General features: G+C 35.9%; 2 protein-coding genes across 3 annotated transcripts in view; both read left to right on the top strand.

Annotated features, from left to right (window-relative positions):
• LOC113234748 (OTU domain-containing protein 7B-like) overlaps positions 1–2952 on the top strand; it is a 28362-nt gene extending 25410 nt beyond the window's left edge. The window contains exons 7-9 of the mRNA XM_026470212.1: positions 224–429; positions 1163–1609; positions 2121–2952. Coding sequence (XP_026325997.1) covers positions 224–429; positions 1163–1609; positions 2121–2418 — 951 coding nt within the window. The 3' untranslated portion in view covers positions 2419–2952. The remainder of the gene's footprint in view (positions 1–223; positions 430–1162; positions 1610–2120) is intronic.
• Positions 2953–11926: 8974 nt separating this feature from the next.
• LOC113234801 (hsp70-Hsp90 organizing protein 1-like) overlaps positions 11927–16044 on the top strand; it is a 5991-nt gene continuing 1873 nt past the window's right edge. Inside the window, exons 1-4 of one of the 2 annotated variants that reach the window (XM_026470292.1) lie at positions 11927–12257; positions 12425–12578; positions 13134–13234; positions 15343–15466. In XM_026470292.1, the coding sequence (XP_026326077.1) occupies positions 12018–12257; positions 12425–12578; positions 13134–13234; positions 15343–15466 (619 nt within the window). In that variant the 5' untranslated portion in view covers positions 11927–12017. The remainder of the gene's footprint in view (positions 12258–12424; positions 12579–13133; positions 13235–15342; positions 15467–16044) is intronic. The other variant, XM_026470293.1, reaches the window with a different exon arrangement.

The raw sequence follows: 16044 nt of genomic DNA, 5'->3' as shown, positions 1-16044 counted from the left end.
CACACACACACACACACAAAATTTGTGTGTATTAAACTAAATTTATCAAAAGAGTTCAATCGTAGTTACATCGGACATGCCAAATGGATATTGCCATATGAAATTTTTCTTTTTATTACTTCGGATCATGCGATTTTGGTAGAACTATATCGATACTCTCATAGAAGTAGAAGTTGTATAAACATGCATTGTATTACATATTGCTACATTGTTCATGTTGCAGGATTTTCGTGGCGACCCCATCGCTCCTATCCCATTCGGTGGCATCTATTTACCATTAGAATTAGAGCCAGAAGTATGCAGCAAGGCGCCTATACTTCTTGCATATGATGCTGGACACTTCTCAGCTCTAGTGCCGTGTGAGCCACTGCCTACGGACGGTGCTAGAGTTCCGCTTGAAGACCAGACAGGCAACCCTTTGCCTATAAGGTAAGACCGTTTATAAATTCAGTCATTCTTCACTGAATTTTTAAATACTAACTTTGAACTTGCAATAGTTTTACTATTATATTAATTCTAAAGAAGCACGACTGTAAATATTGACATTAATTTGATGAATATAAGGTTCATTGTTCTTAATAACCTCAGTACAGAATAATGAAAAACCGACCTGAAAAGACATTCATCCCCTAGTTTGCCACCCTTAGAGGTGGAATGTTTTCGACAAATTTAAATGGGACCACTAGTGGGGTGCCCTTTTTCCAACAAAAAAAAAGAATCATCAACATCGGTACACACATGTCGGAGTTATCGCATAACATACATACATAAAAAAAATACAGTCGAAATGAGAACCTCCTCCTTTTTTGAAGTCGGTATTTTTACTCAATGTCCTACTTTTCTGTCGCTTTATATTGACAAGAATTTGTAAAAGTAGTACAAAAATTACGATATCTGTTACCCTATGGTTTGCCCTATAGACGCTGAATGAGGAGGGCCTGGGTTCAATTCCTTGTAGGACCAATTTTTGATTATCCCTATTATTGGCAATTTCAAAGAGTACCCTAGAGTGTCGTTTGAAACCAGATAATTAGTCTAATTATCTGGCAGTTCATTATTACTATTATCAAAGATGTACGATAATCGTGTAGATATTACTTGAAGCCTCTAATTTATTCACCAATAAATGTAACCTATGTAAATAATAAAATTCATCTTTCAGGTTCAACGTTGATCCAGGTGAAGATTTCCGTTGGGACGAAGAACCAGATCAGAAAACAATCAACAATCTCTTACCTGACGAATACCAACGTTCAGCAATGCTAGCAGCTTATTTAGACCTCGAACGAGTAGAATGTTTAACACCTAATCAACCTCCGGAAGAATTACGAAGATCCTTGGACGCCTTATCAACCAAAAGTTCCAAGCAAATGAACTCTGTTGCAAAGCAGTTTGGTAGTATCGGAAGGTCTATGAGCAGTAAGATTAAAAAGAACTTCGGGTCTATGGCAAAACTGGCTGGTAAAAGTTGTGGTAGCCAGAGCAATCCAGAGGATGGGTTGTCTAGAAGACAGTCTACGAGTGAAGTGTTATGTTGCAGAGTTTTGGCTGCGCGTGCGCCGGTCCAGGAAGAAATGGTTAAGAATTACTTGAATGAGGCTTGGAGCGGGTAAGTGTTGTTTTGTAAATTTATTTGGTCATGAAAAAGACCACCTTCCTGTCGTGGTTAAAAAGACTAAGAGACGAAAGGTAAATGAGATTGCTGTTCCTTCACAAAGACCAGGGAGACCAGAGCCTAAATGCTAAACTCGAAAGTCGGCTTGTGTTCAAAATTAACATTGTTAATAGCCGCAAGCGACAGCGTTAAGTCGACACTACCTACGTAAAATAGCATTTTTTATAACTGAAACCTTTTTATATAAGATATATGTAAGGTACCTATGTAAGGTTATGCCATGAGACCTATAATATATATACAAAAGGATATATTTAAATAAATATATCCTTTACTTAAATCCATTACTTAAATATAAGATAGTTCGATCTTTGTATCAATAATAACTTTTCATTTTTATTCTAAAATAATGTTAGTATTTATTTTCAATATACAGTATTTTACTATAATAACAGTCAGAGGCACACCCGGATGTTTGTTATTACGATATTTTTTGTTTCCACAGATACACGCAAGAAAAGAACCGCGTGGAGCCCCCCCAGCCGTCTCAACCGCGTTATGGCACAGGTCGCTCCCAATTCTACGCGGAAGCCGACTTGGCGGCACACGAAGTCGCCAGGAACATCGCCTCAGTAAAATCTGTATCTGTCAAACCCTCACAAGATAGAACACTATATCTCTCAAAATCTACGTTCTACGATGATCGCCCCCCGTCTCCAAAACCTTGTAGAGCACCTTTGTGCATGTACTACGGCAGTTCGGCAAATAATGACTACTGCTCGCGATGTGCAAAACTACAGTGAGTGCTTCCACATTTTTATGATTTTTTAATATTTACATTAGTGTGATACTTTGTTTTTGATTATTGGTGTTGCGTTGGAGTTTTGGCTATGGAATTTACTGCATGGAAATAAGTCATTGTCTTCAAACTAGTATGACAAATTAATATGTATATAATATTATTTTTAATATAACATATTCGATGTGTAACGTCAATATTAATGTGTAGGATTTCTAAACTTCCTATGGCAGCTGCCTTACTATTGAAACTCGAATGTAAAATGATGAGAACCAAAACTCCAAATATTTTTGATGTGTGTTTGAGAGATCGTTATATTTTTATAAATGTCGTGAGATGGCTATTTTCTGAATCTATCTACTAATATATTAATAGTAGTGTATTATAGTACTCAAGTCTTATGTTTCCAAAACGATATTTATTCATTGATAATTAATGCAGATATTGTTACAAAATGAAAATAAAATCATTGAGTTTATTTATGTAAAAACAAATCATGTTTTAATAGACAACAGTCACCAAAATTTACAGCATGTGTAGTTTCTAAATGTATATCAGTCAATGTAATCATAATCAAAGTTATACATGTATTTGTATAATAGCACTATTGTTAACGTATGAACACTGAAACTTTGTAAAAAGTGCCAAAAGTGGCTTTTACTTATAATTCAGAGAAACTAATATATTAAATACTTGTGTAATTTATTGTTGGTCACGTGTATATTGTCCATTGTATAATGGATTCTGAGTCTACAATTTTATGTTACGGGCAACATACGAAGGGTGAGCAGCCAGAAATATGAAATCTTTTATATAAATGTTTGCCCATTTTTGTTGGATTAAGTTCAAAATCATTTAATTTTTCAACGTAATGTTTACTCTGGTCAATCTTGTATTATACTTTTTAATAATTACATAAAGTTGTCTACAGATTGGCTTGTTTTTGGACGATCATTACTATGAATGTTGCGATTGAAATCCAACAAATTTGCATCTTACTTCTGTGTAAACTGCCGCTGTGGCCTAACGGTTACCACACTGGAGTGCCACGCAGAGGTCCCGGGTTCGATTCCTGGGCCGGGAGAAATATTTGCATGGTCTACGTTTATTTCTCTCGTGAGTTTTGGTGTAATTTGTGATTGTCTGTGTGTTTCCATGGCTCCCGCGATACAGGGTTTCCTTAGTGCGAGGCTGTGAGTGTGCGCGTTATTATTATTATTACGTATTTCAATAATGTGAGCATTGCTGCGTTTCGGTTTTGAAGGGTAAGGGTGCTGGTGAAATTACAGGCACATGGAACTTTTCAACTTACGTCGCAGGTTAACGGGCGCAGTGACAGTGTCCCTCAGATTTTTGCCATTTAAAGCAGCGAGCGGCACTGCAACTGTTACGGACAGGCGTGTCGCTTACCACCAGGCGCAAGACTTGTTCGTCCCTTCACTTGGTATCATTAAAAAAAAACTACGTCTAATTTCAATTCCACCGTGACGGTGAACAAAAAATACATTGACAATCGTCTATTCCTTACACATTTATACGATTTTCTCACACACGTGTCGGTCGTCGAAAAATGGAGCAAATCTGTAGGCACCTTTACCGAACATTGACCATGCTATGCTTACTTGACCCACCTGACGGACTTTGCCCGCAATATAATTTATAATACATAATATACCTAAGAGTATTCAAGAAAGGCTATTTAATGAGTATTCAAAAAGGTGGAAGTGTAATAAGGAAACTGATGTGTTCAAAATTTAGTGCCAGGAGCTAATGGTGTTGGACAATACAAAATAGGCAACTAAAAATGTTAGTAGCACTTTTCATTAATTTTTGTAACAGAGTTGAAAGTTTCGAATGTATTTTTTTAATGAATTGATTCATTTAGTGTTTAAAAAGTACTCGAATTATAGTCGCCCCTGCTCTATAAAAGACAAAAATTTCCGTTCATTACTAAATGCGAAAGATACAAGAAAAACTTTCAAGGTTACTTTTAAAATACAAAATTTGAACCAATTATTTCAAATTAGTTTAGTTTTACGACTTTTTAAAATTTGAAAAAACCCTAGTGCACTTGATGCAGGTTTGTAGGGAAGTTAAAAAAAGGTCGTTTACATAAGCCGTTTCTTCACGGTACCACTTATTTTGAAAATAATCCTGTTGATATGTCATTTAATGACATTGTTTAAAGGCCGTTTTCTTTTTGTATATTCATCAAAAGATTCTATTTATTCATACCAAGAGTGTCCACCAGAGTTTATACCATGTAACATAACATTAATTGATGTAACTTGTACAAAATAAAATTTTATTTTTTAACATTAATTTAAATACCTATGCAAATAAAAAAAAACTTTAAATCTGTTATAAAAACAATTGATATATGTATTGAAATGTTTGGACTCAGGGTAATTATGTACTAACACACCAATATTACTGTGTATAAGGTCTCATAAACATATTAAAACATCGCTAGGAATAAAGTTATACGAAAGAACTAAAAAAAATAAAACATTTTGTTCCTTTCGCGTACTTTTGTTTATAACTGTCTGCAAATTTTTATTTATGCGACCCCTATATCACACCTTCAAAAATATAGTAGGTAACGAAATTCGGATACCTAGTAATTTTTGGGAACTGGCAAAATATATTTCAAATGTGGCAAAACTTAGTGTTGTGTGTAGTGTACGTGGCAAAAGAAACCATGACGAAATCCTATTTATATGGCAAACGGTACATTAGTTTTTAGGATTTTTATAGTATTCTGTCTGGTCCCTGAGTATATTATTTTTCGAATTTCGTCGCTTTAGGGAGTCGCCACACTTATCGATACGGAATCGCATTAAGCTGGTCAGAAAAAGCTTTATGTCCTAGTAATAAGAGCGAAAACACGCTGTGCCTTTCGCATCGGCGATCCGAGCGGAAACGAAACGCCAAACACCTTCTTCGCTCTTATTACAAGGACATAAACTTTTTTGTAGCTGCGCTCAATTTATATTGCAGCGGAACGGAATGGAAGCGAATTTTGTGACGATATTGTACATAGCGGTATGAAGTTTATGGTCAATTGTTTTATGTATTCTTTTATGTCAATTTATGGTTGCGAATGCTCGCGCATTGGCGAGAATTCCGCAGTTGTCGTCGGCGACGCCTGGCGACGCCCCAGGAAGTGGCAGAGGTGGTCGCAGAGTGACGTCACACGTCGACGAAATACTACGGCCTCGCGAAAAAGCGACGAATGTGACGCCTCCATTTCATTTCGTTCCGCCGCAATGTAAATTGAGCCTAAGTGTGGTGACTCCCTTATTGAGGATGATTGATTGCGATTTCTTCATTAGTTTTGCCGTGGCTGTTCGCTTTCAGCACTGTCCTGTTTTTGAATGACAAAGAATATTACGCTTAGAATGATAATGTTATATTCATCTTGCTTCGTTGGTCTAGGAGCCTTAAAATCAAAAGAGCTTTGGAGTCAGCTCTCCGTCCTTATTTTGCTGGATTAAGAACGAAATTAACAAAAAATATATTTTTGATCTTCTAGTCCTTTACTTTAGAATAGCGTAGATTTAAGTGTGATTTTAGTTATTAAGTTTTCATAAAATATACTAAAACCTGTTGCATAGTAACTACTACTCACTTAGATTTTTTTCTCAGTCAAACTGTTATAAAGTTATTTGTTATTAAAGTTGTTAATTTACTAACATTTTACGAATAACATGTTATTGCAATTTATATAAGCTGTGGAACTCTGTGTACATAAATAACTGTAGTATAGAAAGAAAGAAAACATGACAACATAATCCAAAACCTTCCTAATATATAAATTACTGGTATAAAAATAGGCAATCACATAATTCAGAGGGTTGAACATATTATATTTTTTTCATAATACGTACCAATAACGATAGAGCAGCATATCATAACACGTTTTGTAGAATTAAATATAAATAATTATGCAAACTGAAATGGCTTTTTTTTTCATCATGGTTTAAAACGAAGGAGCTACTATCCTAGATCCTAAAATTTTATTATATTGTCACGGGCAACTTTTTCTTCTTTTTCAGTAGTTCACCTCTTACGTATAAAATAGAAAAACACAAATCATCGCGGATTTTTTTAGTGCTATAGTTTTTTTAACCCGAAATCACGTCACGCGTCTTCTGCGGAAATGTCGCGCGCTGCCGTCGGCAACTGCGAAGGCAGGCCCAGTGTGACATCAAACGTCGACGAAATCCGAAATATTACAGGTCGCAAGAAAGCTCGCGAATGGTCGAGCATTCCAGCGACAGCGAGGCGAAATTGACGCTTCCGTTCGATTCCGTTCCGCCGCAATGTAAATTGAGCCTTATTCCAGCGTGGCCATGGTAGAGTATTTCAAATTTGAATATTCAGGTGAAAAGTTGCCATTTACTCGGGTCTAATTGCAAAAAAATTGGATTTAGTCGGTCCACCGTTCAAAAGTTCTATAAGTCGTGATTTAGTTGTAAAAAACTAGATTTATTCGTTACACCGTTTCAAAGTCACCCACGCTGGAATAAGCTTATTCCTCTGTAACCACAGCTCCTAGCTTGCATCTGATTGCACACAGGTAAAAGTCGTGAATTAATCGGTTCTAGTCGGGAAATTTTTTAATTAGTCGCTCCTTTGTTTAGGTGATACAACCGATCATCAATCATTTCAAGATTATACATGTTAGTTTCGGAGCACATACTCGACTTAACTACTATTATAATTTATAGCGCAAGTCATATTCAGCTATAAATTGCATAGTTTCATTAAACATTTTAAGAACTTTATGTACAGTCAAGAGCACGTCAAGCGTGATACTTTGTACTTTGAACCGTGCTTATCGTAAGGGGCATAGAGTTGGATTTAAATCTTAAGTGCCAAGCTTGACGTGCACTTGACCCTGTACTATCTCTTCGTCTTCTGTTCGTAGTTTCACATATTCCACAATAAATCGCGCACTGTTATGTTTAAAACAAAGAAGCGACTTATTCTAATGTGACTAGAACCTACTAATCATGACTTTTCGGGTGCAATGGAATCAGATACAAGCTAAGAGCTGTGGAATCCGGACATTCTTTTGATCCTCTAGAACCACACGAAATGAAACGAAAACGGAAAATGGTGCCGCCACCGCGCCGTAAGCTTATTCCAAAACGTGTACAGTAAAACACCCTAATAACTTCGAAACAGCGTAACGACTAAATCTAGTTTTTTACAACTAGAACCGACTATATCACGACTTTCTTAGTGTAATCAGATCTAAGCTAGGTGCTGTGGTTCTCGAGGTTAAGGAATAGTGCCGCTGGAAGAAGCTTATTCCAGGGTGGACAGTAAAATACCTTTATATTATAACTTTTGAACGACCGACCGACTAAATCTAATTTTTTTCGACTAGAACTGACTAAATGCCGACTTTTGCTTGACTAGTCAAATTTCAAAAACTCCACTATGGTCACGTAGAATAAAAAGAATAAAGGCAGGCTAATTTCTATAATGAAAATTGTAGAGACCTGAGTGGAGGCATGACATGAGCACGTCAAACACAACACTTTGGACTTGGACCGTTTTTATCGTAAGGCTCAACTCACACTGGCGCAGAGTCAAAGAGTCGCGACGCGTGATGTTTTCGCCTATAGCATATTCATATCTATTTTCCCATTATTAAGGTACAAATTAGTGTTTTGCAAATATGGAATCGAGTGTCGACGCGCGTCGACGCTTGGTAGCATTCGAGCGTCTTCGCGCGACGCTTCGACTCTGCGCCATTGTGAGTTGAGCCTAAAAGTGTCAAGCTTCACACGCTCTTGACCCTGCACATCATGATCATACTTAGACTTAAAACACTCACTTAAACATTCACTGATCAATAGTGAATAAACAAATAAAAATGTCTTTCTTAAACATAGATAAAGAGCACTTTTTGAATGGTAGCGCGCTTTTGCGAGTATTTGCGGTGTCCACTAGAGATGTGTCAGTAATGGGAGTAATATTACAAACTTGATATCACGCGACAGCGTAGTGAGATATCACAGTTCACTTTGTAAATTTATGCATTACTCATTGTAATTTCTGGATCGTAAGCTGAGTCAGAGACAAAGACAAAGCAGAAAAAAGAGGAATATTTGCATTGTGGATCGCCTTGTAAAAAAAAAATTTTTTAGTTTTTTTGTTTAGAGAAATAAACATTTTATTTTTTATCTTGAAATGTAGGAAAATGTAATATGTGTGGTTTATTTGCAATGTGGGTCCAATCGTACTCCATCAAGAAAAAAATAATCCATCTACAGGTACTTGCGGCTTTACGAGTAAAAAGGTGTCAACATTTTAGTTTTCATTTTGTTATTTATTTTTTAACACAATATACTAGTTTCAATATACTTGTTATAGCACTCTCTAAATTACACTAAAATTATTTTATCTTTAGTCGAAGTTCATGTATTTTGTTAAAAAACTACATAAAAGAGTTAGCAATTTGCTGTTGTCTTTGCCTGTCACACTACCTGTTATAACGGCTATGGTGAACAGATCTATCGAAACCAATACGTTCCCAACGGACTGGCAGCATGCGGTCATAAGGCCCATTCCTAAAAACAATAACCCATCCACCTTGAGAGATATTCGGCCTATAAGCATACTACCTTGTGTATCGAAGGTCCTGGAGTCACTTGTGGTAAAGCAAGTAACAGACTTTCTAGAAAGTAACGAAATCCTTCCCACCGTACAATCTGGATTTAGAAAAAACATAGTACGACAACTGCTATGATCAAAGTAGTTGATGACATCCTATCCGCACAAGACAATGGACAGGGCACTTTGCTGACGCTACTGGACTTCTCTAGAGCCTTCGACTGCATTGATGTTAACCTGCTACTATGTAAATTACATTACTATGGATTTGCTGACTCCACAATCAAATGGTTCGACAGTTATCTGCAAAACCGATCTCAGTGTGTCGAAATTTCTGATCAGAGTGGTTCTAAATTGCTATCGAAAACACGTGACGTCATGCGCGGAGTGCCACAAGGGTCAATTTTAGGCCCTATACTCTTTATAATCTACAGCGCAGATGTGATAAATCAAATTAAATTCTGTAAGTATCATATGTATGCTGATGATATACAGATTTATATATCATGCAAGCCATGTGATACTCTTGATGCTGTAAATAAGTTAAACGAGGATTTAGAACGTATAGCGTTATGGTCAGAATCAAATGCGTTGGTGCTAAATAGCAGTAAATCCAAATATATGGTGCTAGGTACAAGAAAGCAAATAGTGAAAATTGAAAGTCGTAATGTTACTTTAGCGATCAGGGGCGAAAACATTGAGCGAGTAAGTGAGGCTCGGAATCTTGGTCTCCTTATGGATGAAACGCTTCACTTTGAGAACCATGTGTTAGGCATCGTCAGAAATTGTTTTTATAGGTTAAAGGTATTATATAACATCAGGAATTACATTAATGCTGACATTCGCATTAAATTGTGTGACTCATTAGTTCTCTCACAATTTAATTATATGGATGTGGTGTATGGATCGCGGCTGTTGAAGCGCACACAACAAATAATACAGCGTGTGCAGAACGCCTGCGCAAGGTTTTGTTTTAATATACCACCACACACGCACGTAACCCCTTACATAAACGACGCTAATATTTTAAAAATGAAAACGCGAAGAGATCTGCACTTGGCTACACTTCTCTTTGGGGTTATAAAATACAGAGTCCCGTCTTATCTGGCTGAGGAGTTGGTGTGGTCCCGCGACGTGAAGGCAGCGTTCACCAGAGCGTCAGCTTGGTCGCTAGTCCTGCCGCGCTGTCGCACCGCCGCGTTCCGCGGCAGTTTCAAATTCGCCGCAGCGAAGATATGGAATGTACTGCTGCCGCCGCCGCTCCGTAGTCTGCAATCAGTGCACACGTTTAAAAGCAAGTATAAACAATATCTTTTAGACATTAAAAAAAAACCGTATAAGTTTACATGGGCACTTACCGCACTGTTATTCGACTTATGGCATGGGTGCGCGGCGGACATCGTCATCATTCTTATGTGGGACAGGGCAAGCGATATAAATAATAAATTTGATTGTTTATTTTCCCTGAAAAATGTTATTAATTATTACTATTTTTCATTGTTAATCTTTTATTAATCAATTATCATTTAATTTTTTTTTTTTTAACTTTTATTCAATATACAATTCATTATGCAATAAGATTATTCATGATAACCTGTAAAGTTTATAAGTTATACAGATTAGTACGTACCTCTTATGGTATAGGAGACTGCACGCTATTATGCGAGCTAATTACCTACGACGCAGGACAAAACCTGTTTAGTGTTTACAATGGAGTGTGCTGCACTTTTGCTGGCTCGTGAAATCAGTATCCCGTGCTCGTAAGCCGGGGACCCCTCCCGCGCGCCTACCCTCTCTTCTTGCGTAGTACACGTGACACAAATCTCACAATCGGTTTCATTTTAAACTAAATAAGATCTATTTTGTTTGTTGTGAATGTTGGACACTACACTACATACACTTATCACTTTATATATGTATCAAAATCATTATTTAAGTATTCTATACATATAACTGAACACAACACACCACATTATAGAAATAATTATGTAATTTATTTAAGTTTACTCGTATATTCGCGACACACACGTCCGGTACTCACTCGGTTTTAGGGCCCACTGAAAATCAGCGTCACAGCCCTTCCTCGGTGGTGACAATAGCTGAGTGGGATCCTGTTACTTACGCCACAGCCGCGCACATGACACTTAGTATAATTGTGTTAAATATTTTATGTTTGCTTTGTTGATGTGTATGATGTTATTTTTATTCCTTTTTTTTCCAGTTATTTTTATTCTAAATTTTTTGTTTTAATGTAGCTTCATCTTTTTTTTGTCTTCATTTTATTACTGTGTATATTTTTGTTGTGGCGTAGTAATAAACGACTTCTATTCTATTCTATTCTATTCAATTTTGCCCCATCTTTACTTACAAAGCCGCAGCCCAAGCCCTGCAGACGGATTATTTTTTTCTACATAAAAATGATTGGAACTATACTGCAAGTAACTCATGCACATTACATTTTCGTATATTTTGAGATAAATAAGAAAATGTGTATTTCTCCATACAAAAAAAATTTTTTCTTCCCTGAAACTATCAATTTTTCAAGAAATTATACAAGGTTGAAAGTTGTTAGGCATGTTATCTACATATAAAAAAAATTAACTCGATACTACGAAATTTATACCCACTGTGCGACACATGAAACCACAATCTCAGCAGTTTTAAACCGAATTTCCGTTCCAGAAATTACAATCGGTGATGTTATGAGTATCTAATTAGTAATTGTTCAGTGATGCGTAATATCACATTACGCTGTCTCGTGATATCACGTTTGTAATATTACTTGCATTATTTATACATCTCTATTACAAATTGACATTTGACATTTTGTCGGTTGTCGTGCTTTGCTCATAATTTAGCCAAACACGAAAAATACACCATTTTATTATAATTAACTCAATTGGATGCTGTCGTTAGCGTTTTAGTTAGCTTCGATTACTTACGGCGTACAGAGTTGTGCTAATTTCATTAACAATGGAAGATCAAAAGAAAACACAGCCCAGTGTTGAGGAACTGAAAAATAAGGGCAATGAGTGTGTTAAAAACGATAAATATATTGAAGCTGTCCTTCATTACACGCAGGCGATCAAAATGGACCCTAATAACTATGTTTTATACAGCAATAGATCCTTTGCGTTTCTGAAACTGGATCAACACTATTTATCACTTCAAGACGCCAATGAAACTGTTCGGTTACAACCACAATGGGCCAAGGTGAGTTCAGTGTATACATAATTAAATAAACAAGCGAATATTAATAACCATGACAGTAATAAAAACCAATTTAAACAATTATTCAGCACTCGAAAATAAGTTCTCTCTTCAGTCTTTGGATAATAGAGATTTGATTAATAGAGTTAAATTCTTTATTAATTTTATAGGGTTATTTCCGCCGCGCAGAAGTGGAGGCAGCCAGTGGTCTTTATGACGAAGCAGTCATATCATACACAAGGGCGCTCCAATTAGATCCTCATAACACTAAACTCATGGAGTCTATTAAGAATCTTACTGACATGCAGAAGAAGAAAATCAAAGGTGAGAAAAAATGTTTTTATCTCACTTTTAATAAAACGCACATTACTAAAATGTATTCGTTTTAAATAGATTTTGAATATAGTTATAGATATGTAAGAATAAATTGTATTGTATAAATGCTACTTTCTCCTGATGTACTAAATACTTTCTTTCATTAATGTTTACCACTCATTAGGAATGAAAATGTTGTTAGTAATTTCAAGTAACATTTGTATGCAAATTTAGAATTCAATACAAAACTTTATTGCCTGCCTAAAGCACATTATGTATATAAAACATCAAAAGGTTACCTTCTTAAATTAATTTTTATAGGGCAGAGAAATTTATACATCGGTTAGTGCTTATATATATACCTTTGCATTGTAATGGATTGACGTTTTATGTTATAATGGATAATAATTCTCATCTCATATCAATAAATTGTGTATTTGATCAAGTTAAAAATACACATACAAGATTAATCATAGGCAAAAATTATAGAAAAGTAAAAAATAGGCAGGGGCAGCAAAAAAAGCCGACTGTAACAAAGACTTTAATTATTATGTTTTCTTTCAGATAACCAAAATATAATATGGATTAGTACATGTGTGGGTCTAGTCATAGGCATAGCTGTTGTTGTATTGGATCACAGTTTAACTACAAATCCTACATTGACGGTTAGTATGTAAACTGACATGATATGATTTGATGCCAGGTAATCACCCAGATGATATTTGTATACATATACACTGAGTAACCTAGACAGTATGTCGATTTCAAATGGTTTTTTTGTATGATGAATTCAGGCACATTGATACAAATTGAAGTGGGCTTCCAGGACAGAGTTTTAGACAAATAACACATTTATGGCAGTCGTATGCCGCCTTGCCGTAAGCCCCTATCGCGGTGGGGCATTGAAACCTGATCGGTTGACCATGTCGCCCATAGCGTTTACACTACACATGGCAAAAATGGGTGTTTGCCAAGAATGATTAACATATTATTAGTGTTATGCAATTTTTCAACAACTGTTATTGTAAACTGTCATCATAAAACCTGTTATTCTGCTGTTTTGTAGTTTTGCATACAATATGACAATGATACCAAATGAATATTCTGTGGTGTTACCAGATGGTTACATTTCTTACATTTTTCGTAACTTTTGATCTTCTTGTGTAACACATAAGTAATTTTTGTTTTTAAGGCAATTTTCGAAACTTTTGAGGGAATCTAACTATATTTGTTATTGTAAATCCTAAATAGTATATATATAATATATATATATATATATATTATATATATATATATATATAAGGCGTTTGTAAACGCCCCCAAATTAAGCAAAAAAGTAACTCAGAGATGGCGCAAACAGAATGAAATCAATCAATTATTGGTTATAGCTTGATGATTGTTATAGTTTTCTTGAGCGTGCTTACTTTTTATGTTTAGGGTTTAGACTGCTAACAGATTGACTGCATGTTTACAGTAATTGTTTGCAGTTAATCAACTTCATGCAGTTGAAATCTCGACTGCATGAAGTTGAGATTTCGACTGCATGAAGTTGATTAACGCATTAACTGCAAACATGCAGTCAATCTGTTAGCAGCCTTAGGCGTATAGATATATAGATTATATCTTTTACAGTGAGAACTTTTACAGTTTTTTTACAGAGAATATCTTTTACAGTTTTTACATAAAAAAAATGAACTTGTAAAATGTTACATTTGCAGACAAAAATATAACTATCCAGTAGGGCGAACAGTTAGCACGAAAGGGCGCGACTTGCGCGAGAGCGACATGAAACGCGAGATACTGTTATTCTTGCATAAAGATCTCGCACTTGATGTCGCTATCGCGCAAGACGCGCCGGATCGTGCTAGCCGCACAAGTAACAAAATGTAATTTTCGACTCCAGGGCCCTGGCAACACCACGGCAATACTGATTGTGTAATCTTATTTGTGGTTGAATCGCTGATAATGGCGTCAACGCAATGAAATCAAATCTGCTACTGTTATAAAGCTATTGTTGTTGTAACCATTAACAATAAACCAAAACGAAATGGATTTTTTCGACACCAGTTGTATTTAAATTGATTGATATTAATTACGAATCGATATCAAATATTAAAATCGACATTATTCCAATTGTATAATGCACAAAATGGCATTTTAAAATATGTGACTTATTTAAGTACTTATAGGGTACCTTCAAATTAGATGCTTATAGAAGTGCTGCAGTAGCGCGACAGCCACGCGCTTCAGTAATTTTTAGTAGCATTAGAGCTCCTTGTGAAAGAGTTCATCCAGGGAAGTACTGCCAGCTTACCTATTTGTGCCGCCAAGCAGCAATATGAGCATTACTGCGTTCGGGTTTTCAAGGGTAAGGGTGCTAGTGAAACTGATTAATGCTTACAATGTGGGACAGTGTACAAAGCCTCTGATGTTAAACAGGAATAACCACCAAATACTAGTTAGCACATGACAACTCCCTGCAATCAAAACAATAGCAAAGACTGTATTGGGAATATAATATAATGTAACTGAAATGCCTCTGCATTTCCTATGCAAATGACAAGCATACAAAATACCTTCTACGTCGACATAATTATGCCACTGATTTTAATTTAGTTGCAAAATAGACTTAATTTAGTCATAAATAACTCAATAAGTAGGTAAAGAGAAAATGCAAATTATTAAGAAATTTATTTCTTTATATACACATCCCTTTTTTATTAAACCACTTTACACTTGTTAATTTACTCTATAGTGCTTATTTCTATTTCAGAATCCTTTCAGTATGGTAGCATTCTCTATAGCGTTAGCAACAGTTGGCTTTGCAATTGGTAAAACAGCAACTCTAATGAATTCATGGAGTGCAGGCAAATCATTACAACCTCCAGAGGATTTAGGTAAATGTAAAAACACTTGTCACAAAAAAAAAACTTTTGCCAGAGAGTTAGCTTGTGCAGTGAAACTGCTGTCTGATCCACAAGATCTCAAAGCGTGTGGGCCACTCTGTATGTTTAAATTTGTAAGAGCGCGTTCCCATTATGTCGTAACGTTTTATTTATCATTGGATGACTGTCACGTCTATCCTGTTCCCATATCACGACTATCTGTGGTGACTGTAACGTGGACGTTAATTTTATTGTTGAACGACTGTCGTGTCTAGCTGTTCCCACTATACCGCGACGACATTTGTCGGTTCATGGTAGACGCCTTGGCGTTTGTACGACAGAATCGTTTGAAGTTGCGATTATCTGTCGTCATATTTTTATCGTGACGTTTTATTTATCGTCTGACGAATGTCGCTCTTGCTCTTCCCACTGGCAAAAAAGTTAATCGTGTTGTACTATACGTAAACTACTTCATTTAAATATACAAGAAATGACACTTTAAATTGCACGACTATAATAATTCGCACTGTTAATACAATAGTGTATTAACTCAAAAAGTGGACTTTGTCAGAAACGATGAAAAACGAATT

This window comes from Hyposmocoma kahamanoa, unplaced genomic scaffold, assembly GCF_003589595.1.
Source record: "Hyposmocoma kahamanoa isolate Upper Pololo Valley unplaced genomic scaffold, ASM358959v1 86, whole genome shotgun sequence".
Taxonomy (NCBI): Eukaryota; Metazoa; Arthropoda; class Insecta; order Lepidoptera; family Cosmopterigidae; genus Hyposmocoma; species Hyposmocoma kahamanoa.
This window is presented reverse-complemented; position numbering and strand designations above follow the sequence as displayed.